The sequence below is a fragment of the Strongyloides ratti genome, assembly GCF_001040885.1.
Source record: "Strongyloides ratti genome assembly S_ratti_ED321, chromosome : 2".
NCBI lineage: Eukaryota > Metazoa > Nematoda > Chromadorea > Rhabditida > Strongyloididae > Strongyloides > Strongyloides ratti.
Genome location: NC_037308.1, coordinates 7,202,027 through 7,226,227, shown reverse-complemented (window position 1 = coordinate 7,226,227; position 24,201 = coordinate 7,202,027). Strand labels below are relative to the sequence as shown.

At 21.5% G+C, this 24,201-nt stretch overlaps 8 protein-coding genes across 8 annotated transcripts; 3 read left to right on the top strand and 5 right to left on the bottom strand.

Annotated features, from left to right (window-relative positions):
- Positions 1-42: 42 nt before the first annotated feature.
- On the bottom strand, positions 43-2,139 carry SRAE_2000229400 (Ovarian tumour, otubain domain-containing protein; the record flags this gene model as incomplete). Its single annotated transcript, XM_024653347.1, has 2 exons — positions 43-2,027; positions 2,088-2,139. 2 exons carry the CDS (start codon positions 2,137-2,139, stop codon positions 43-45), a joined length of 2,037 nt encoding a protein of 678 aa, XP_024506833.1.
- A 9,421-nt stretch (positions 2,140-11,560) lies between these two features.
- Positions 11,561-14,527, top strand: SRAE_2000229300 (Poor gastrulation; the record flags this gene model as incomplete). Its single annotated transcript, XM_024653346.1, has 3 exons — positions 11,561-12,226; positions 13,211-13,569; positions 13,633-14,527. 3 exons carry the CDS (start codon positions 11,561-11,563, stop codon positions 14,525-14,527), a joined length of 1,920 nt encoding a protein of 639 aa, XP_024506832.1.
- A 167-nt stretch (positions 14,528-14,694) lies between these two features.
- On the bottom strand, positions 14,695-15,092 carry SRAE_2000229200 (40S ribosomal protein S26; the record flags this gene model as incomplete). Its single annotated transcript, XM_024653345.1, has 2 exons — positions 14,695-14,867; positions 14,912-15,092. The coding sequence occupies 2 exons, from the start codon at positions 15,090-15,092 to the stop codon at positions 14,695-14,697; spliced, it is 354 nt and encodes a 117-aa protein (XP_024506831.1).
- Positions 15,093-16,691: 1,599 nt separating this feature from the next.
- SRAE_2000229100 (Hypothetical protein) lies at positions 16,692-17,157 on the top strand (the record flags this gene model as incomplete). The annotated part of the gene is made up of 2 exons (XM_024653344.1): positions 16,692-16,775; positions 16,822-17,157. The coding sequence occupies 2 exons, from the start codon at positions 16,692-16,694 to the stop codon at positions 17,155-17,157; spliced, it is 420 nt and encodes a 139-aa protein (XP_024506830.1).
- A 366-nt stretch (positions 17,158-17,523) lies between these two features.
- On the bottom strand, positions 17,524-17,787 carry SRAE_2000229000 (U1 small nuclear ribonucleoprotein C; the record flags this gene model as incomplete). Its single annotated transcript, XM_024653343.1, has 1 exon — positions 17,524-17,787. The coding sequence occupies one exon, from the start codon at positions 17,785-17,787 to the stop codon at positions 17,524-17,526; it is 264 nt and encodes an 87-aa protein (XP_024506829.1).
- Positions 17,788-19,309: 1,522 nt separating this feature from the next.
- SRAE_2000228900 (DnaJ-like-2) lies at positions 19,310-20,485 on the bottom strand (the record flags this gene model as incomplete). Its single annotated transcript, XM_024653342.1, has 1 exon — positions 19,310-20,485. The coding sequence occupies one exon, from the start codon at positions 20,483-20,485 to the stop codon at positions 19,310-19,312; it is 1,176 nt and encodes a 391-aa protein (XP_024506828.1).
- Positions 20,486-20,973: 488 nt separating this feature from the next.
- SRAE_2000228800 (60S ribosomal protein L14) lies at positions 20,974-21,430 on the bottom strand (the record flags this gene model as incomplete). Its single annotated transcript, XM_024653341.1, has 2 exons — positions 20,974-21,285; positions 21,326-21,430. 2 exons carry the CDS (start codon positions 21,428-21,430, stop codon positions 20,974-20,976), a joined length of 417 nt encoding a protein of 138 aa, XP_024506827.1.
- Positions 21,431-22,092: 662 nt separating this feature from the next.
- SRAE_2000228700 (Molting defective) lies at positions 22,093-23,770 on the top strand (the record flags this gene model as incomplete). The annotated part of the gene is made up of 4 exons (XM_024653339.1): positions 22,093-22,194; positions 22,234-23,058; positions 23,103-23,550; positions 23,724-23,770. The coding sequence occupies 4 exons, from the start codon at positions 22,093-22,095 to the stop codon at positions 23,768-23,770; spliced, it is 1,422 nt and encodes a 473-aa protein (XP_024506826.1).
- Between the last annotated feature and the right edge of the window lie 431 nt (positions 23,771-24,201).

Here is a 24,201-nt window from a genome sequence, read left to right as displayed (position 1 = left end):
TTTAGTCGTAAATATTTATTTTTTTTTTCCTTTAATTTTAAATCAATAAGAACCAACTCCAGTATATGATGTTGGTGATATTTTTGTTGCTGACCATCCACCATGAGAATGCCCCTGATTACCTTCTTCATGACAATTTTTAAGATGTTTATGAAGATAAGTTTGTGAAATTAATGAATGACCTGATATACAATGTTGAGTGGGACTTGTAATATATTCTATTTCATTGTCAAATTTTTCATCCTCTGATATACTTTCATTTTCAGTACCTGTCATTACACCATTACATTTATATGATAAATTTTTTTTATCAAATTTTTGTAATAATGTATTTTCACCCTCTAATTCACAATTATCCTCCATCATCTCTTTTTTTTGCCTATCAAAACAATCATTACACAAAAAATATAGAGCTGGTGTGGCATTTTTTTGACAATCAGCATTAATACAAGAAACTGTAGCATTGGCAAAAGAAAATGATCTTGATATTCTAGATCTAGGTAAAGTATGTGCTTTTGGAGGTGGTCCATTTTCTGTAAAATTATTGTACAATGATTTTCTATAGGCATCAAATCTTTCTTTGGCATTTCTTATATACATTTTAACCATATAATCTGTGTGTTGATGAACATAGTTATGTAATAATACAGTTAATACACAATTAGATTGTCTAAGTTCAGAAGCTTTAACTTTTAATGATTTTCTTTCAAAATCATTTAATGACTTTGATTTTTTATGTTTTATCATGCTAAAATTTTTAAATTTTATAAAATGATGAACAATTTCTTTAAAAATTCTTGAATTTTTTGATTGTTCTATTGAAGGAGAGTTATCTTTTGTATGTGATGATTTTAATTCATAGTTAGAATGAGTAGAACCAGCAGCTAATGTTAAAAGTTTTTCAGGAACTGTAACATTTCCAGTTTTTATTGGTACACTTTTTTTCTTACTTCCTTTTTTTAAATCCATCCTAACAATATCCATATATTCACCAATTAATGATATTTGATTTTCAATTGTTTGTTCATTTTCAATTTTATTTCTTATATCAATATCTGTAGGATTATTAGACCAATTATAATTACTTCCAGGATCAACAGAAAAATGAACAGGTAATAAATTTCTATTTTTATCAGTTATAGGAATTGCTTGGAGGCATGTATTGAAAGATGTTGGTTGTTTCATAGCTACTAGTGGTGAAAAATGTGATGAGTCATAACAAAGTACTAATGGAGATCTGTGACACATTGATGCAGGCCATTCTAAAGGAAGGTATATTCCCCCAAAATTGATTGGTGATAATTCTTCACCAGCAGCATTTCTAAGAATAGTATCAGCAACAACAATTATTGGACGCCTTAAAACATTAGCTAATGCATAAACATGAATTGTTTCTAATGATTCATATATAATGTCATCCGACAACGGTGGAATGGTATTCGTCGATGAGACAGAATCTTTATCAATTGATTCTGTTGATTCACTAACTTTTTCTTTACTTTCTTCTTTACTTCGTTTTGTCTTACAACTTGCTATTTCTAATATTTCATTCCATTCTTTTCCCCATTCTTCTTCACTAAAAATCAAACCACTTTGTTTGTTATTTTTTTCTTCACTCCATCTCCAACGCCTTTTTAAATTGTCTTTTTTTTTACTATTCGTCAACAAATTCCAGACAGCATTTCTTAATGCTAACTGTGAATCATGAACACCCCAAATTCCAAGTGAAATTGCATGCATCAAACAATTTCCATCACCAGTTGTCAAAAGTGGAAATAATTTTTGTGATTTTGTGGAGTCCATCGTACACCACCAATTAAGGTGCCCCGATGATTCTAGTCGACGTAAAACAGACAACTCTATCATTTCTTTTTCTAAAAATAACTTAAATTCAGGAATAAATGAATCAAGATTCGGAAGAATAAAAGCATATGATGAATTTGATACAGATGTTTTTGATATGGAAGGGGTTGTTGAAGGTGTCTGACGATGATTTATTACTCTACCAGATGTAGAAGGTTTATCTTCTAAAAAAAAAATAATTTTTTTTAAATATTAAATTAAAAATACTTTAACTATAAATTTACCGTCTCTAATATTTTCTTCCTTTTCATTGATTTTTTCTTGATGCTTCATCATAAAACAATCTTTTCCATTAATATATAATTACCTATTTAATAATATTTACTTCATATAAATGTTCACCTAAAGTATTATTATTTAATTAATAAATGTTGTATTTATATAAATATAATTATTATCATCTAAAACAACAATACATAATATTTTGATTGATGTATTTTATAAGCAAATATCAATGATAAAAAAATTTTTTATTTTAACTTTAAATATTAAAATTTATAATTTTTTTTTTAAAAATATAATCGAAATTTGTGTCATATATTATCCATATTATATCATCAAAATAAAGATAGGTATAAAATTATAAAAGTCAAGAAATAATTTTAGAAACAAACTTATTTTCATTCTATATATTTTGATAAGTGTTATCAGAAGATTATAAAATATTTTTGTAAAAAAAAAATTATGTTTAATAAAAAGTGACATTATTAGTATTAAAATGTATCAATTATTAGTACAAGTCTATTAAAAATATTTTTATGACAAAATTATGAAATTATTTAACTAATAATAGTATAGAAAATGTCTGAAATATATAATGTATATATTATACATAACTCTCCATTTAATAATATATTTGGGATGACGCAACTATACATTCTGAAATAGAGAGAATATTTAAATTTTAAACAATATAAAATGATAAGATTTAAAGAATTTATATAACTTTAAAAGTTTTTTATTTCTTTTTATTAAAAAAAATTTATTATATTATAACTTAATATTATTATTATAAGAAAATATTTATTTGTTATATAAATTTTGTTACTTTTCTTAATTATTATATTATTATATGATACATTAATAAGGTTATATATATATATATATATATATATATCTAGAGATCAGTACAAATGATAAAAATTAGATCGATTATAGGTTTTCTTTGTTAAAGATAAATTAAATTTAAAGTATCATGTATAAAGAATAATTTTATAAAAAAGATAGAAAATTTGTTTTTATAAATTAATAACTAAAAATTAGGTACAAAAAGATGACTCATATTTGTTATTATAAAAAAAAAATATATATTATAAAACGAAGAAAATATTTTAAAAGCAGGTATTAAAGCTAGAATAAACTATTACAATGTAAATGTATTACAAGTATTTATTACTAATAATTTAAATATTTTGTAAACTTATTTTACAGCATAAAAAGAAAAAAGAAAGTTAAATTTATATTAAAAAAGATTAAGAAATATATATATATATATATAATAATAAGAAAAAAAAGTAAAATAAAATATTTGAGCTTTTTAAAAAAAAATTGACATAAAAGTAAAATAAAATAAATAATTATAGGAAAAAAAAATATATTAATTACTTGTATTTATTCGTTTATTAAAAAAAAATTAATATATATATTACTAGAATTGATAATGTAATAATAAACTGAAGGTTTTATAACTACTTCGCAAATGATTTTTCTAGATAAATTTAAATATATTCATTACATTAATAATTAGTTTTAAAAAAAAAAATGTTTAATTTAGCGAGCACCCTATAATAATACATATAAAAATAAATATAATTTTTTTTTAGTCATATTTGTAATACTTTTATTATTATTTATCTAATTCATCAATTAAACATAAATACGTTAAATTTTTGATTACAAAATAAATTAACAACTTTTTGTATATTTTAAAAATAATATTTCATGTAATATAAAAATAGTTGGTGAATTAATGAATAAATTTTTTATCCAATCAATTTATTTAAAAAAAAATTGTGTTACTATTTTCTATATATTAAAATTAGTAATTCCTCAAAATATAGTGTGAAAATAAAATAAAAATAAATATATACATATATATATATATATATTAAAACAATCATTTTAAATCTCATAAAAGTTTTTGAATTAGTTTATTTAATTTTTTAAAAGGTTTTAAAATCAATTTTAATTAAAATGATGTTAAAATATTTTAGAGAATAAATTTTGTCAATCTTTTTTAAACATTAAAAGTCTAATAAAATTAAAATAAACTTATTTATGGAAAGCAAAAAAATTTTTTTTTTTTTATTTTTATTATATATCAAATTTTAAAATTAACATAGCAAGATTTTAATGACTATGAAACTATAAAACATATATATAATTAATTTAAAGTAAAAATAATTTTAAAAAAACATATATATGTAGAAAAAGTTTCCTTAACAAAATGTAAAAAAAAAAATTAATCAAGTACTTATTTTGAAAAAGTAAGATAAACTTTTTAATTATAAAATTAAAAATAATATTTAACTTTACTATAGAGATGATGTTAATAAAAGATATCTTGTAAATGTAATTATATACTAAAATAATTAAAAATTTATCATATAATATAGTAGTAGGAGTAAGAAACATTTGTGATAAGATATTGTTTATATTATGTTTTTTGTTACTTTTTTAAAAATAAATAAAAATTAACATCTTAAAAAAAAGTTAATTGCTTTTTATATCTTTTATTTAAAATTATTTCTTTTAACTTATTATCATGTGCCAAAAATGCTTTTTTCATTGCTTAAAAAGCATTTTGTATACTTGAAAATTTGAAATGAAATGCACATATATATATATATATATATATATATATATATTTATTTATATTATATATATATATGTATAGTATTACCAATAAAAATGTATTTACATATAAACAATATATCCAAATTAAATTTTTATATACAACCTGAATTATGAATGAAAAGTAAATTGTTAAGATATATTTACAACATATATTAAAATTGATATAATAAATTTTTTTTTTTTTGATAAAAATGTAAACTTAAAGTTACAAAGAATCAGAGTATCTAAAAATGGAAAATATAAATTATTTTATCATTTCATAATAAATCGTATTTTTAAATATTAATATAGCTGAAAATGAAGAAAGTATAAATATATGTATTTTACATATACTGAAATTAAATAAAAAAAAAAATATTTAAATATCATTTGAAATAAAAATACAATTTGAGAAATATTATATTTCCGATATTTTATTATTAAAATAGTATTAACATTTTAATAGAAAATATCTGTAAATTGTATAGAAAAAAAAATGAAACTACAATGATTTATTCTTTTTTTTGTTGGATTTTTTTTTACAATTAAAAATTTCTCTTATACCTCGTTTAACAAATTGTTTAAACATGAAATAAGAATTTTTAGTAAAATCTTGAGAATAACAAATAATGTTATAAGTATACAACATATTTTAAAGTAATATTCTTTTTATCTACACATACATAATCTTCTTTTAAGCATTTTCTTTTTTAGTAAAATATTATTTGACTTAAAAAGGAGAAATATTTTTTATGGTAAATGGTTAAATCTTTGAAACATGGGTTGTACTTTAAAAAAGTTTTGTTTTTTTTCTTACATTTGTTTATTTACAGTGAAAGAAAAGATACTTGAAAAATATAAATTGTTACAGGCATTTCTTATATGAGTAAAACATCTATCATAAAATTGACTTATGTATCTTTATCAATTAAAAACATTTTCTTATTTTTTTTTATAAAATATTTAATTTATGAAAAAAAAATTATAAATTATGAGATATATAAATGTTAAAAAAAAATTTAATTTAAAAAAAAATGTAATAATAATAATTACCTTCTTGTGAGACAATGGTGTTTTCAAAATAAAAATTTAATATAAAGAAAAAGAGAAATTTTTTTTCATGTTATTTTTTTTTTTAAATTTTATAATCACGTGATGAGTCATTATATAAATTTTTTTTTTTTTAAAATTAACTAAATTATAAAATATAAAGGTCATATGTAATAAAGTAATAAAAATATAATATAATTATAAATAAAAAAATTACGAATTATTAATATTTTATTTACTATATTAATCTAATCTTTTTATAAATTATTATCCTTTAGATACTGCTATATTGCTAAGAATAATTATTTTATTATATAAATAATAAAATGTTTTTGAAAATGCCAATTATTACTTTTTGTCTGAGTATTCGTTTTAAAAATGTTTCAAATTTATTCAATATACCATTTAACTAAATATATAGTTCTAAATATTCAGTTGTTTTTTTTTTTAAATTATATCTATACAAAGAAAGTTTTAAATAGTCATTATAAACTATTTTTAATCTTTTAAAGTCTAAATTAAGTTAATATAAATTGAACTTTCTTGTAAATTATCAAAAGACAATTTATTTAATAGAATTTATAAAACATGCATAATTTTTCTTCTTCTATTTTTATCAAATTTTTTAAATGTCTGCTGTTCTTGTATATTGAAAAAATATTTTAAATAGTTTGAGGCTTTGCTATTCAATTGACTAATATAAATATGTTATCCTTTTCCTTCACTGATAAATTTTTTTTTTATATTCTTTTAAAAAAAAAATCATATTAATTTTTATTATTTTTATTTATTATAAAATGCAATAAAAATATATTTTATTAAAAATATTCACTTCTTTCACCTATCATTAAATTAGCAATAAATTTGTAAATAGCAAAAAAAAAAAAAATTTAATATGAAAGTCTTCAAAAAATGTTATGGATAACATTTAAAAATTATGATAAAGTAAAAAAAAAACACTCCATTCTTCTATTATCTTTTATATGAATCATCCGATATTACTATTTATCTAATTTATATTTCTTAATTTTAAAGCGCCTATATGTTATTTGACAAAAGTTCTCTCTCTTATTTTTTTTTTTTTTTTTACAAATTTCAATTTTTAAAATGACTCTCATCACCCTATAAAGACCATCTCTATCAAATATTTTCCCAATTTTCTACATCCACACTCCTATAAGGGGTAATAAAACATTACAACTTCATTAAATAATTCTGACTCGTAACTTTATATATTTTATATTGGAAATTGTTATGGAAAAGGGTTTTTAAGAAGTAAAATATAAAAAGAGGAAGAGTTACGAGAGAAGTGGTATGATGATGAGAATGTTTAGAAGTTGTAAAATGAAAAATGGAGAATGAAAAAGCACAATCACTGTTATTAATGTTTTCGTTAATATTTTCACCCAAAACATATTATAAAATATTATATATGTTAAAATTCAAAAGAAAAAATTGAAATGAATTGACGAAGTTTTGTTTTTCTCAAAACAAAATATAAAACTATTGTAACTTTTGTCCACATTTCTTCATTCAAATATAAACTTTAAATTTTATCTTTTTTTTTTATTTAAATATCTATTTGCTAAAAAAAAATCTTTTAATTCAAAAAAAAAAAAAAAAATAATATTGTTATTATTTTATCTTATTTGTAATATTTTTTTGTAAAAGAAAATTAATGTAAAATCTAATTATGTAGCTTGCTTCAAAATATATGTGTAAAATGGCTCCATTAATCTTTTTATATATGCATTTGTAGGGTTAAAATATGAACAAAACTAATCAACTTTTTCTTAATTCTCAGATGAATTGTATTTTTTTTTTTTGTTTTTTATTAGCATTATTAAGACAACCATTAAATAACTTGTAGTTGACTATTTTTAAACTTGATTTAAATTTAAATAAATGTAGTAAGATTTATTAGAAAAGTATCACTAACTATTAATTACATTTACTTTAAAAAAGTAATAATTTTATTACTTTTTATGATATTTTTATTTGATAAGTAATGCTAAGTAAACAATTGTACTTATAATGTTTCAGTAACTTTTAAAACAATAAACTATTTATATAGTCTTTTTTTGTGTTATTTAAAAAAAATTTCTTTAATAAATAAAAAACATAATATTATTTTATGTATGACATTTTTTTTACTATATATAATTGTATTGATATTATTTCCGTTATTATTACTTATTAGATGTTAGAAAAGTTATCTTATAAAAATGTTTCATTTACTTTTTATATAATTATTACAATTAACTATTTATTTTTTTTTAAAATATATTTCATTGTTTATTTAAATTAATGAAAAAAAATATAATTTTTTTTTAAAAATAAAATCAAATGTAGTTCCTTATTGACATAATAAAAAATTATTATTATTTGAACAAAAAATTATAAAAAGAGGATGTAGATAAATGATGTATATTGTAATATAATTTTAATCTTATTCACAAAAGAAATATATAATATATATATATATATATATATATACAATTATTTATTATAGTTTTTAAATTAATAATGTTAAAAAAAATTATTATAAATATTATTTAAAAAAATAATCATTTTGATAAATTTGTTTATTAATAATAATTGAATAATTATTTAAAATAATAACAAAAAAAAAAAGATTATTTGATTTGTGATTAATTGTGCTCATCTAATATTATAAAGTGATTGGTAAACATTATTATGGATTGTTATTTTATATATTGTTTTATCAAATTTGCTATATCTTTTACGAAATATTTGATAAATAGTTTTTTCAAGTGATCATCGTTTAAATAAAATTGACTTTTCTTTTTAATACTATTCTCCAAGGAGTAAAATACTATGAAATAGTAGCAAATCTCTTCAAATTCCCTTATCCCCTTAATATCAAAAGTTTCCTTCCTTCATTATCTTTTCTCAATCCATAATATTGTATTAGGTTATCCTTTTTCATTGTTGCTTTATCTTTTTTACTTCCCTTCTTTTTTAAATATCTTATAGAAAATTTTAACACAATATATATCGTATCTAAATATTTTTAAACAGTTATATATATATATTTTTAAATTATATTCAATTCTATTTCTAAACTTTTTCTTTTTTTTTTTTTCAAAGCTCATAAATAAGTATAACGTATTTGTGGTGTGTACTTTAAAAGTTGTAAGATAATATCCTGCGATTTCTGATATTTCCGTATCATTAGACATTTCATTATATTTTTTTTTAATACAAAAATTTTAATATTATAATAATAAATTTTTAATTTAAACTTTAATAAATTATTTTTAAATAAAGGTGAAAAAAAAATTATTTTTTTTATCATTATTTAATTATTTTTGCCTTAAATTATTAATATTATCTGATATTAATATTATTTATTTTTCTCTCTATTTTTATCTTTCCTCTAAAAAGTATATATTTATTAAAAAAGAATTACAAAAATTATTATTATAATAATATTGGTATATATAGTGTAAAGGCTAAACAATTTCATTACTTTCAATCTTCATACAATATACATGTTATCTTTCTTTATTTCACTCCTCCACTTGTCATTTTACGACCAAACTCATTATTATTAAATTATTGATGATGTTAGTACACATGGAAACTAAATTTTAAATATTTTTGCAATGCAAATAAAATCAAATCTGGTAAAAATATTTACTTTTTCCATATTTCAATTTAACTTAATCGTAACTTTATACATTTTTTTTTTGTTTATATTTATATTTACTATTAAATTAGGTTTTTAGAAAAAATTTTTTTTTATTATTTTTTTTTTAATTTTGATCAATATGGTAATATCAAATTTTAGTAAAAAAAGGAATTAAAAAACCATTAATGTGTCAGGAATTTTGTTATTTTATTAAAAAACATGTCCTAATGTAATTGATAGATGAATTAAAATTAATATTATTTTTTTTTTTTTTTTTTGAAAACAGACATGATTTCATTACTATCTTATTTTATAAATATAATTCTGTATATTTAATTTCATTAAAATTTCTTCAATCCATTATTAACGTCACTTTCATTTGATAAACCACTCATTTTATGACTAAATATTAACAAACTTAAAATGAAATAAGAAAAGTAACTAGTATAGGTTCTTCAATGTCCAATATAAAAAGACCTAGGAGCACAAGTTTAAGATATATTAAAATGTGGGTAAGAAAGTAAATTCCATCAATTTCTAACCACATCATTTTTTTTTTTATCAATAATACTAGATAGAGACATAGTCAATTCCAGGATTATATTAAGACATACACAATAATATACGTGAAAGAGCTAAACTTTTAATAATATTTATTACAAAAATAAACTTTAATATTTACAAAATTTTAAAAACTTTTTATAGTTATTAGATATAAAATTAAAAATAATGAACTTAAATTTTATCATCTTAATAATATCAAAATTAAGTGAAAAAAAAAATAATTTTTTTTAATAAGCTATATAATCCTTCTACGAATAAACTATGTTAAATACTTCCTAATATCAAACATTTCCCTTATTTATTTTGTCATTCCCTCACAAGGCATATTATAAAAATATACAAAATACGTATATATCTTACTGAGTACATTTATTCTCACATGTTATTTAATGAAGCACACAACCAAATAAATATATGAAAGTATAGTAGTAAAGAATTGGGGACAAGAATTTTAACTCTATTTGTTTCTTTTAACGTTATGCAATCCAATTTTTTTACTGCTCTTTTTGCATTTCCCAATTAGTTTATGACGGGTTAATTTGGGAAATGATATTCCATCATATATATATATATATATATTATTCTATTTTAAAACGTTCATAAAAAAAATAAGAAAAATATTTTAATATTATATAAATTCAGTACAATATAAAAAAATAATAAAAAAAAAATAATTAAGATGATTGGATAATAAAAATTGTTAAAAAAAAAACTTTTTTTTTTAACAGACTTATTATATATTTTAAATAACTTTTTACAAAAAACTAATTAAAAACTATAACATTATCCTTTTTTTTTAATAAATATAATTCTTAAATACCAACATGCATAAGTTATTATTATATATATATATACATTTTTTTTTATCAATTAAAAAAAAATTTTTTTTTTAACGATATAAATGTTTTTCGATTTTCATTCTTTACAAATTATAATTTTTTAGCCACTTCAGGAAAAGAAAATTATTTTTATTCTATTTGTTATAAACATTTCTAGAACAGCAATACTGTAAATAATTATTATATAAACAGTATTGTTGTAAACAGAAAAAATATTTTATCAATAATTTGTTTAGAAGAAATGCTATTTTTAAAAAGTGGTTTCAAAACTTAAATAAAAAAAAAACTTTAATCAGGTAAAATATTATTATACTAACTTTATTTAATATAAAAAAAAAATTGTTTATTATTATAATGTTAAAAAAAAATTATTTTAGTAAATAATCAAACCAATTAAATGAATGTTATTATTATATCATTCAAAAGAAATCAAATAATTATTATTAATACTTCTTCAATTGTCTCATCAAATTATAATAAACAATTTTAATTGTTACTATTGGTATAATCGATTTTTATTATTTTAATAATATTAATCTTTCAAAGAAATTAATTGATTGAAGAAAAATCATTAAAAATAAACAGATGAGATACTTATGAAATGCAGGATTGGTGTGATTACTTAGATGATAATTTATTACAGAGTGCCAATAATAATACTCCTTGGAAAAAGAAAAAAGATTGTAAATTATCCAATAGTTATTTACCCATATTATTAGAACAAAATTATAAAATAAATTTATTAAATAACATCATGTTATTATTTTTCCTATTATTTATTTTACCTGTAAATGGTGATTTGGTTAATGAAAAAGGAAAATATTTTAATTTTTCACCAAATACAAAAACTACTCCAGATAGTGAAATGGGAAAAAATAAAATTAATGCTTTTGTGACAGGAAATGTTAAACAGGATGATTTTGTAAATACTGATATTATTAATCATAAAGCGAGAAAATCTTCAGACTACAATGATTTATTAACACTTTCTGATATTTTAAAAGAATTATCAATAACAACACCTTGTAATAGAACATTATCAAGTAAAATTCTTCAAAAAATAATTAATGAATCATTAACTGGTGATTTAAGGTATAAAATTTTATGGATATCACAAACAGTAGCAATACATCCACATTTATATACTAAAGAAGTTCCTTTAAATGCAACTTTGACATCTCATTCAATTTTTAACTCAAAACAAACCGGTTATGATGTATATTTAGAGTCAGGATATGGTAAATCAGGTGTTCGAAGACCAACTCCTACATTTGGTCTTTACTTAAAATGTGACCCTGAACCTAATTGGGAGGCGGTTGTTGTATATCCAACATCAAAAGATAATAAATATCTTCATGCAACGTTACCATTAAGAAAACTTGACTCTTGTGGTCTTTCTTCAGAATGTTACTCTAATAAGGTATGTCTTAAAAAAATATATATATATATATATATAATAAATATATAAAAACTTTTTTTTTTTTTACAAATAATAATATAATTTATGTTTATTATATATTTATTATGACTAAATATCATATTCATATGTCATTATCAAAAAGTTGTAGCTTTTCATTTTGATAATTGCTTATATTTATATATATTAGTAATGTTAAAATAATACATAAAGAACTCTCTATAATCGAAGGCTTATTTGCCATTCAAAGTTATACCCATCATTGGTACTTCTAGGCAAATCCTAAAACTAAATAATAATAAAAGCAAAAATAAGATTTTATTCTTAAATATTCGGATGTACTTTAAATATCCTTTATAATCCATACCAAATATTTTTACTAACTATAAATATAACATTAAATTATTGAATCATTATAAATTCAAGTGAAATATTTTTTTTTTAAATTACTATTATTGACATTTTTATAAATATAATATAAATAAGATATATTTTGATTAATTATATTAAAACATAAAAATTAATATTAATTTGACTCTTGATATATTATATCTATTACTGACTTTAAAATAATTGAACAAATATTTGGTTTTCTATAAAATTTAATATATACTATTTCATATATAGAAAAATATAAATAAACATTAAATTCTTAAAATTCCACAATTTCTTAATATTTAATCTATTAACATCATGTTTTTTCAATTGTCATCTATAACATCTTCATATGTTATACAAAAGTCAAACCCTAAAAATAATGTTCCTTCTTTATTTTTAAACAATAATTCTTTTTGTTTCTAAAAGATAAATTATGTCCAATTGATGAAAAGACAATTTTAAAGTATTGCCCATAATTATCTTTTTCCTTTGCCCAAAATATACATACAATTAGCACATTAAAACACCATCGAAATCAATTTAAAAATTTTTTTTCCTCAAACATTAAAATATTTAATTTTCATGTGATTAATAAAAATTTCATTTCAGTGTTCTTTCACATCATACGGCTCTTTAAAATTCTACGCACGCGATTGTTGTAGTGAAATAAAATCATTTTGTCGTTCTGAGGTTTCTCGTATTACATCAATGTGGTTTGTACTTAATTTAATCTGTGTCATAACATGTCTTTGTCTAATACCAGTTATTATACTAGAAAGAAGAAGACAACGTCATGAAGCTAGAGGTTGGGCATTAATGGAGATTTTTTTAATAGGAGCTGCCATTTTATATACAATTGTGTTAATTGACAAAATTAATTTTGAAAGTAGCAGTTGTGCATATGCAATTTGGCTAAGACAAATTGGATTTTCAACATTTTATGGTGCAATTGTTTTAAAAATTTATAGGTATGTATTATATTTTAACTTTTAAAAAAATATTTTAATAAAAAAAAAAATTTTTTTTTCTAGAAATTTACAAGAATATCGTGTAAGAAAAGCACATCATGTATTTGTTAAAGAAGTTGACTTATTTAAATATCTTTGTTGTTTTCTTCTCTTGACAACAACAGGATTATTAGCATGGACTTTTGGCTCGTGGACAGATGAGAAGTTATGGAAAGCAATTTGGCCTCAATGTCATCTTCAAACTTGGACTTTAATTTGGCATGCATATGAATTAGCCTTCCTTATATATGCTCTTCGTCTATGTTATAAAGCAAGAAATTCAAGTTGGATGGAACGTTGGCAATTTTCATTAGCAATTGTCTTTGAAACAATAGTAACAATTATTGCTAATTTATTAAGATATGCTTATAGAAAAACTGCTGACTCTGAAATGTTATTAACAATAACATTTGTTCAACTTCAACTCACAGTAACAGTTAATATTATTATAATTATGGCTCCAAAATTTTATTCTGTTACATCTGAGACAAATCGAAGGACATTAACAATGTCTGGTAGTAGTGGTAGAGCTCATCCCAGTTTAGCTAAATTACGTGATAATTTAATTAATGGTACAATAGATTTTGCTGAAATACCAATAGTTGATATGAATCCAGAAGATATAAGAGCCGAATTAAAAAGAGTATATACACAATTAAGAATGTATAAATTAAAAAATCTCTATCAAGATAATCCTCATATTTCAAAAAGAAAAGGAGGAAAAAAAAGTACAGACAAAGTTAGCAAAATTAGAAGAATATCACTTCCACAATCTTCTAGTTCACCAAAATGTGTCAAAAAAATTGATGATGATGAGGAGGAACGAAGTGATTATACTGTTGAGTCTGCACCACATAATGTATACTTAAGTGCAACAAAAAAACTTAACTTGGAGCCTGATTTAAGTGTGCGGGTATAAAATTTTTATAACTTTTATATTATTTTAAATTTTCATTTAAATTGCTTTTTTTTTTGTTTTTCATTAAAATTTTCTTTCTCAAAAATGTTTGTAATAAATTTTTAAATAACAAATATTGTTAACAGTATTTATAAAATATTAACCATAAAACAACAATTTGAAACAAATTAACGAGTTTGCCCTGGAGCAACTGGTTTTTGGAAAGTTGTACGTTGTCCAAAACGTGGTGGTGGATTACGGTCACGTCTAGCTTCACGTGAACGATTTCTTACAACCTTAGAATGGATAGCACATGAAACGCAATAGTGGAGTTTGTGGTAAAGCTTTGGAAGAGCGTATTCTAGAAAAATCAGAAGTTTTAATAAAAATTACTCAGAAACATACGATCATAAACAGAAGCATCAACAATATCTCTGATGGCAGCAGCTTCAACAATGTTTCTGACAACATACTTCTTAATTGCCTTGTCCTTTGGGCAACAGCGTCCACAGTTAGTACAGCGAACAAATTTAACGTGTCCACGTCCTTTTTTGTTTCTTCCGTGATTGCGTCTTTTAGTGGTCATATTTGGAACCTAAAAAAATAAATTAATAAAAAAAACGCTTTAAATATTGATAGAAAATATATAACTTAAACGGCATTTAAACAAAAAAATATTTAAATGAAAATTACTAATAAAGCTAAAATGTTTAAATTATACATTTTAATTAAATCTTTAAAGAATTCTTTAAAAAAATACTATTAAGTTCATAATATTATAGTAGCATTAAACTTTTTTATTTGTTATTCTTCATTTTCACAGCTTCATAGAATATTATATTTCTTAACACGAATGGGATAATATTGTGTGGTATAATAAATATATTGGTACAAACTATATAACTCCTACCCTGCACATCATATATTCTTCTTTCTTTTTTTGTCAATGTATCCTTATTTTTATATATAAAGCTCCTTTAGTTAGATAGTTTTTTCATTTTCAAATATATTACTTTTTTTTTAAAATAAAATAAATTTTATGTAATCATGATTGTGAGATTTCTTATTAATTGTTTGCTAATTTTAAAAGAAATTGTTTCATTAATAACTCATTATAAAAAAGTGCTCACAAATAAATAACTGAAGTAACTTTTATATTAGTGAAATAAAATAATTTTTTACATTAATAAAAATATAAAATTATCAGTTATTCCATTTTTAATATATTTTTTTGAATTTTAAAAATATTTTTAAATGAAGGAATTAACTAAAATTGAATAAAGTTTATGTAAAGGTGTTTCAAAAATAAAAATGTTAAAAAATATGGAAAACAAATTTTCAATAATTTAATTTTTCAATTTAATATTATTGAAAGAATGAAAATCATATAATTAATTTTAAAAAAATTATTTTCATTTAGAAATTCAAAATCTCTTATAGTAGTAGGTCTTCCTAATTGACAAATAATTAGTAACATTTTGATTCATCTATATCAAACAATTTTAAAAATTTACTTTATTCAAATTATATGTTTTATATATTTTTAACAATCACATTTAATATATTTTATTCTTTTAAACAAATTTTAAATAAATTAAAGTTATAAAAATCTAGCCATTATCAGAATTATCTTTGTAGTTTAATTATTATAATATTACAATTTTTTTTTAATTTCTTTAATTATTTCATTAATTTATACTTCTACTCACTTAGAAAAAAAAGAAACATGATTGTATCCTTTTAGAAATTTTAATTTTTTTTATTAAGTGTAATTTCTATTTTTATCAAAAATATATTGAAAAATGAATAAATAAATTCAAAGTATTTACAATAATAAAATTAACTTTCAAATTCTTGCCAAACAAAATAAAATTTTATTTTTTTGAAAAAATAATAAATAATTAATATGCCACTCTATTTGCCTAAAAATTCCTGTTTACTAAAATTGTTGGAATTGTGTTGAAGGAATTTTATTGCCATTGTCATAAAATTTAATTAATGTTTTTTTAGAACTATAAATTTTTTTTTGAAATATATACTGTATTATAGGCATTTTAATATATATAAAAATAACGAGTTTTAAAGTATAGTTAAATATGCTTATGCATAAAAGAAGATAATAATTACCATAGCAACATAAAAAATAAGGTTGAATACTTATTATAACTTTATTTTTCAATTTTTAATGTCTTCTATTAATTTTATTCCTAGTCTATTCCTAATAATAACGGCACATACATGCATGGTGGTAACATTGTTTTGGAATAGAGTAAGTACAGTTTTTTAAAGAAAAATAAATATTAACTAAAATTTAGAACTACTATGTTAAAAATTCTATGGCACCTAATTCAGAAATGGATGTAGATTTATTTTATGATTTGGATACATCTCTCTCAATAAATCTATCATTATCATCAATATTTTTGTTATTTGAATTAATATTACTTTTTAGAAAAGTATATTCAACACCAATTAACATTTTTTTGTTATTTAATCATACATTTGGAATAATAATTCTTTTAAAATTCATTCTCCATTATCATCCAGTGCACCATTTTTGGATTCATTTTGCGTTATTTTCTGTACCTACAATTTCAATACCTGTTGTACAATTATTTAGAGATTTATCTATGAAGAAATCCTGCTATTAAAAATGTGTTATTAATTATTTTATTAATCTGTATATTTAGCATTTATCCTTAAAATAAACCATATATTATAAATGCCATTTTTTTTATCTACATTTTAATAAAAACAATAATAATAATCATACATGTTTAATAATATCACTTAATGCTAAAAAACAATTAGTTAAAATATTTACAAAGTGTTTTACAAAAAATTTGTTTTAGTACAGCAATAAACAAAGTAAAATTAACAAAAATAATTATTAAGTAACGCTTCTAATAAATATGTTTATTGAAGTATCTTAAATACTAAAAGGTAATAATTAATTAAAAAATAAATGAATAAAACTTACAATTTTTTAAAATTATTGGAGGACTTTTTTTTAATTATTAATATGGAGGATTCCGTACAAAACAGTAAAATTGCATGGGTTGCATAGGGAATGGAGCTGTTTGAACAACAGCACCAGGTACTCGTTTCTGGAAATTCTTTGCCTGTGCTTCCAACATTTTTTGTTGACATTCTTCTAAAAATTTCTGGTAATAATTTTTAACATTTTCCTTGTGCTTCCGGCCACCATTATGTGTCTTTCGGACAGATGGAGAATCGTGAGTTAAATAAGCATCACAATAATCACAATAATACTTAGGCATAATCTAAAATAAATGGAATAATTATGTTGCAATAATAATATGTATAAAAAGTATATGGCATCACTAATTCTCCAATATTTTCCAACCAAGACCAAAAACTAAGTTTAACGTTTACTATGTATTGTTTTTAATATAGTAAAAGAATAGTTTTTACAAAATTATACAATTTACGTACTTATGTTTTTGCAAGTATATTTAAAAATAAAATTATTTTGTAGCTACAATATATTCTATAATGACTTCATATACTTTTTTAAAAACAGACACTTTATTTATTTACAATATAAAAAAAATACTATATTTTATTATTTAATAATAATTTAATTTAATCTTTTTTTTAATATCTGTGTGCCTTTTTATATTATCACTTTCTTTAAATATGTTCATGTTTTTTCTTTCAAAAAGTCTATTAAGTATACATATTTTTTTTATAAACTTTTTTTTCCAAAAGTTGTAGATAGGGAACAAATTTTTTTCTTATATATTTTGGTATTTATTCAAATGTTCAAAGTAAAAAATGTATTTTTTTCATATGGTTATTTGTTTTATATGGTAAATAATTTTTTTTATCGTATGTACTTTATTTCGGATATGATAAAAAATTGTTATTGAAAAACATTTTTGATAGTCTAATAATTTTAAATTAATGTTTTGAAAAAAATAAAAAAACACGACATCTTTTTTTAATAACACATGTTCTTAAAGCATTGTTAAGGAAAGTGGTAAAATTTAAATATCACCATAATTAGTTTTTAAATTGTTTTCAAACTTTTAATATCAATCAAAAAACATTTAAAGTGAAGAGATATTATAGAATATTAGAAATAATTTTTTTGATGTTATACATAATCTTCTGGATATAAATAATAATTTGATTCAAGTTTTTAATATTAAAAAATTGAAGTCTTTTTGATGAACTAAAGAAAATTATTTTTCATATAAAAGTTAGTAAACTGCATTTTGAAAAATATAGTTTCATAACAACAGGTTGTTTTATACTTTTTTAATGTATATCAATATAAAATCATTTTTAATGGTGTGAAAAGTTTCAAAACAATAATAAATGATATGAAATATCATGATTAGAAGTAAAATTTATATAACAAAAAAGTTTAAATTTATCAATTATTATAAATGATTTACTTAAAAAAAAATAATAAGTAAATAATTAAAACCATTTTAAAACTTTTGTACAGAAAATTAATAAAATCATTATAAGAAATGTAAAGTTCAAAAAAATACTATCGATTTATACATGATAAAAAAAATCAAGTTTAATATAGTAATTGAAGTATTATTAAAAAAAATTACACACGTGAAAAACTGAAAAATCCAAAAAATAAACATTTTTTATAAATTGCTTTTTTAAAAAAAATTAATTAATTTGACATTATAATAGTCCTATAAATAAAAATGCCCAAAACGTAGCAAATTTATCTACTGGTTTATAAAAATAATAAACTATTGATAAAATTTACAAGAATTTCAATGAGCTATTTCATAGTGACAATAATTAAGAAATTTATTGAGTTGTGCACTGAGTTCTTCCATGTTCATGATGTTGATCGTCATCATCTTCCTGCATTTGGCTTTCCATTCCTGTAACATGATATTCTGACACAAAAACAGTTTCAGCATTTTCAGGAATCTCAATTTCTTTTGGTTGTGGTAATAATTCTTTCAATGTTTTAATTTTGTCTTCAGTAATTGATTTAGGGAATACAACATCAAATATAATCATAAGATTTCCTTTATCACTAGGACATTTTCTATAAGGCATACCCTCATTTCTTATAAGTTTTAAAGATTTTGGTTGAACAACCTCTCCTGGGATTAAATGATATTCTAAAATACGACCGTCTAATGTTTCAATATATTTTGTGCAACCACATAAAGCTTCAACAAGGTCTAATTTTTGTTCAATTATAAGAATGTCTTCTTTTCTCTCCCAAACTGGATCTTCTTCTTGTTCAAGTTTGATAACCAAATTTCCGGTTTCAAGCTTGGGATCCTCCATACCTTTACCATTAATAACAATTTTCTCGCCATCTTTCATTCCTTTTTCTACTATAACATCGACAACCTCTGTTACTGATACTAATTTATTTCCATCACAAACTGAACATTTGCTGTCAAAAATTTCACCAGTTCTTTGACATTGCCTACAAGCTTCTTGAGATTGAGTTACAATACCGGGTCCAATCTGAACAATTTTTAACTTTATTCCTTTACCACTGCATCCTGGACATGATTTAACATTTTTACCACCAACGCCATTACATTTACTACATTTAACCTTTCTAGTTATCTTTAACTTTTTTTTAGTTCCATTATATACTTCTTTTAAAGTAACTTTCATCTGGAAAAATATATCTTCAGCTTTGGTACGTTGACTTCTAGATCCTCTTCCACCACCAAACATCATATCAAAAAGATCAAATGCATGATCAAAACCACCACTACTTCCCATTCCACCTTCTTTAAGTCCTTCCTCACCATATTTATCATAAATTTCTTTCTTTTGAGGATCGGATAAAACTTCATAAGCAGCAGAAACTTCTTTGAATTTCTCAGCACCATCAGGATTTTTATCAGGATGATATTTTAAAGCAGTCTTTTTGTAGGCCTTTTTAATTTCAGCTTCTGTAGCATTTGGCGATATTTCCAAAATATCATAATACTTAGTGTCATGAACCATCCTAAAGTACTAAAATAATAAAAATTAAAATTTTTTGAGGAATAAAATAGATTAAAGACGTTAAAACCAAATATTGATAAACTAATATTAAATAGAAGATAAAATTATTTTAATATTATGAAATTTAAAATATATAGTTCGACCAGAAGCGGACTGTACACATGGGTTAAATATCATTATTTAAAAACGTAGTACCAACGTTATAACGTTTTGTGTCTTAGAAAGAATGCAAAACACAAAAAAGTACTTATATTCTAAAATAGATTTAATCGCCATTAAAAATAGATATACCAATGTGAATAAAAACACATACAACAAAATATGAATATTTATTATGCAAAAGATCGCAAAATTTTTCAATCAAAGTGAAGAAATATACGATAATCAAAAAAATTCTACTCAACAAAAGTTTATTTTGTGAAGATACAATTGTAAATTTTTAAACCAACACAAGTAACAAAAACAATGTTTAAAACAATTATAGAAAATTATTTAGCCTTGTTAGCAGCTTTCTTTAATCTATTGAATTCATGAGCAATAATACGATTCTTAAATTGTTTGATTTTCATTACCTTGTATCTTTCGAAGTCATTAAGTTTAGCGCGTTTTTCCTTAGCAGCTATCTTCTTAGCCCAACTAGTTTGGTTGAAGGCTTCAACAACACCGCTGGTTTCAAAAGCTTTTTGAACTTTTCCAGTACGTTGCCCAACACGGAGTGGAAGCTTAAATTTAGTTAAAGCAATCTTTTTAAGATTAATAACTGAACGTTTTACTCCAGTAGTTGGTCCGTCGACGAGAATCTTAATAAAAATATTATATATTACATATAAATTTACTTACTCTGTTTCCGTCAACGACATTAACAATGGCGGCAAGTTTTCCCTTGAATGGTCCATCATTGATGAAGACGACGCGTCCAATTTCAACGTATTTAGTGTAAATCATAATAAAAACCTAAATTAAAAAATATCTTAAAATTAAGTTGATAGATAAAATAATAATTTAATATAAAAACAGTTTCAAATCCATACATTCAATTTGGAATAAAAAAAATGAACAAAATCTACTAAAAGTTTACTTTTTCGGTTGAAAACAAAAAGAAGACTTTTTTAAATATTAATTATTGTGAAAAATATCATAAAAAAAAACATTAGTGTATTCCATAACAAAGAAAAAGAAGGAAATAGGAGAAAAATTTATTTACTGTATAATGTCTTTTTTCCAAAACATGCGTTTCGAGATGTAGCACATTTTTTTTGGTAAATAGAACCCGTTATGAAAAATATATCATTTCTAACTAATTATAATTGCCATAATAAAGTATAATCTAAAAAAATACTAAGCTCGTAAGTTTGACAAAGTATTTCTAAATCACAAAATATAAAAATAAATAAATATATAAAGTAAAATGAAAAATTAAATATTTATAAAGTAGTAATATTAGCTTTTTAAGTGTGTTTTAAGAAGAAACGCAATTTGGAGAAACGGCTAACACTGCATTTTATACTTTGAAATTTTGTACTTAAAAATCTTAAGATCTCCATTTAAATCTGGAAACAATATACTCTTTTCTGTTTTAATTTGTTTTCATAACTCGTACGACTATAATGTACTGGGATCGTGGTAATTCTCCTGATGGCGATGAACTTCGAGAACAACTTCGTGAAGCTATTGAAAGAAAAAATGAAAGTAGAGCTGCAGCTAATAAGGTTTGTTTTTTTATTATTCTTTTAAATCATGGTTTTTAGGATGGTACAAGATTTTCAATAGGGGGTACACTAGAATTATTACGCAATAATTGTTTTTTTAATGACAGTAAATTTAAAAAACCTTCAATAATTAACAAAAATGGACAGATTAATATAAATGAATTTCAAAGTTTTGTATCAAATATTAATGGAAAACAACAATCATTTTCAATTCCATCTTTTAATCCTCATTTACCTCCTCCTAATATGATTAATTTTTCATGTAGTTCTAATTTATTTATTCAACCTGCTTCAGCAGACGAAATTGCAGGTGCTGTTATTCACCCTACTGATCCAGTGGTAATTAGAAAGAAATTTAGAGATGGAATGAGTAGGTGTAAAGTTTGTAAAAACAGGTTTCTTGAGAAACAACAATATGAAAGGCATTTAAGGGATAGACATCCAATTGAACATTTAAAATATTTAATACAACAAGAGGATGAAATGGAAGAGCAAAGAAAATTTGAAATGGAACAAAATAGGTTAGAAGAAATTGCAACAGGCGGTTTTATTCCACCAGAATCAGAATATAAAGAAATTTGTGAATCAATTATTCTTGAGAATATTCCTTTACCAGGAGAAGAAGATAAGGGTTTTGGACCACATATAAATAAAAAAGGTCGACTTGTAATGGGAAAGAGGACTTTTGTTAAAAAGAAAATAAGTCCACAATGTCCATTTTGTGATAAAAGATTTAGAAATGAACATTCGTTAAAGAAACATATTGAAAAAAAACATGAAGAGAGTAGAGAATTTTGGAGTTGTTTGCGATGTTTTAAACCACTTAACAATACAAGAGAAAAATATTCCCATAAATGTGAATTTGTAAGTTTTTTTTTAACAATAATTATATTTATTTTTTATTTTAGACACATGTTTGTTTTGAGTGCCAACCAATCCGTAATTTGTGTACTGAAGGGCGTTTATTAGCTCATCGTTCAAAATTTCATCGAGGAGCAAATTCAGGTTTTAGATGTAATATTTGTAATGCAAAATTTTTAACACCTCGAAAATTAAGAAAACATAAAAAAATGGCACATGTTTTTACTAAAATTTTTCCATGTCATTTTTGTGATGAGCAATTTATAAGTGAACCTGCCGTCATTGCACATGAACGTATTCATACAGGAATAATTAAATTTGAATGTAAAATTTGTGATTATAAATGTAATAGATATATTTATATGGAGGAACATAAGAAAGAAGAACACGGGTACATTTGTTCAATTTGCCAAAATAAATTTAGTGAATGGACAGATATTAAAAATCATACATTACTTGAACATGGTGGATATTTAACCAGTGAAACAAATACAGGTAAGATTAATTTTATAATAATATTTCAGATTTTATCTTTTTTTATGAATGGAACAATATTAATTAGTTTGAAAAAAATAAAAAAAAAGTTGTTTTTTGTTATGTGAAATGTGATTTGTTCTCTCAAACAAACTATCTGAATCTTAATTTAAATTAAAAAAAATTTTTTTTAGGCTATATTGAATGTCCCAGAGTTTGGGTTTTGTACAAAGGAGAATAGGAAATGCCTTACAAATATCAATTTCAAAGATATAATAAAAATTAATTATTTTTTGTTTTATTAAAACTATAAAACCTTGTTTGTTTCTTTATTTTAAATGGTTCTATCATTCTCATCTTTGTCAATTTTTTTTTAATTAGTTTTTAATAACTTTTAGAAAGTGGAATAATTTATCTATACTTGAAGTATAAATCTCTTCAAAGGATTGTATTTTTAAAACTTTTTAATTAATCTTTTTTATGTATTTTTATTAATAATTCATTTCCGAAATTTCAACACGAATCGTTTTTAACGACATACACACATATTGGTGTTATGTATATCTAGAGTTGATATTTCTACTATAACTTGATTATTGTTTTAAGATTATAATTAATATTTATTTTATACGCGATATTCATTGATTGTTGAATTTTCTTAAATGTTTTGAT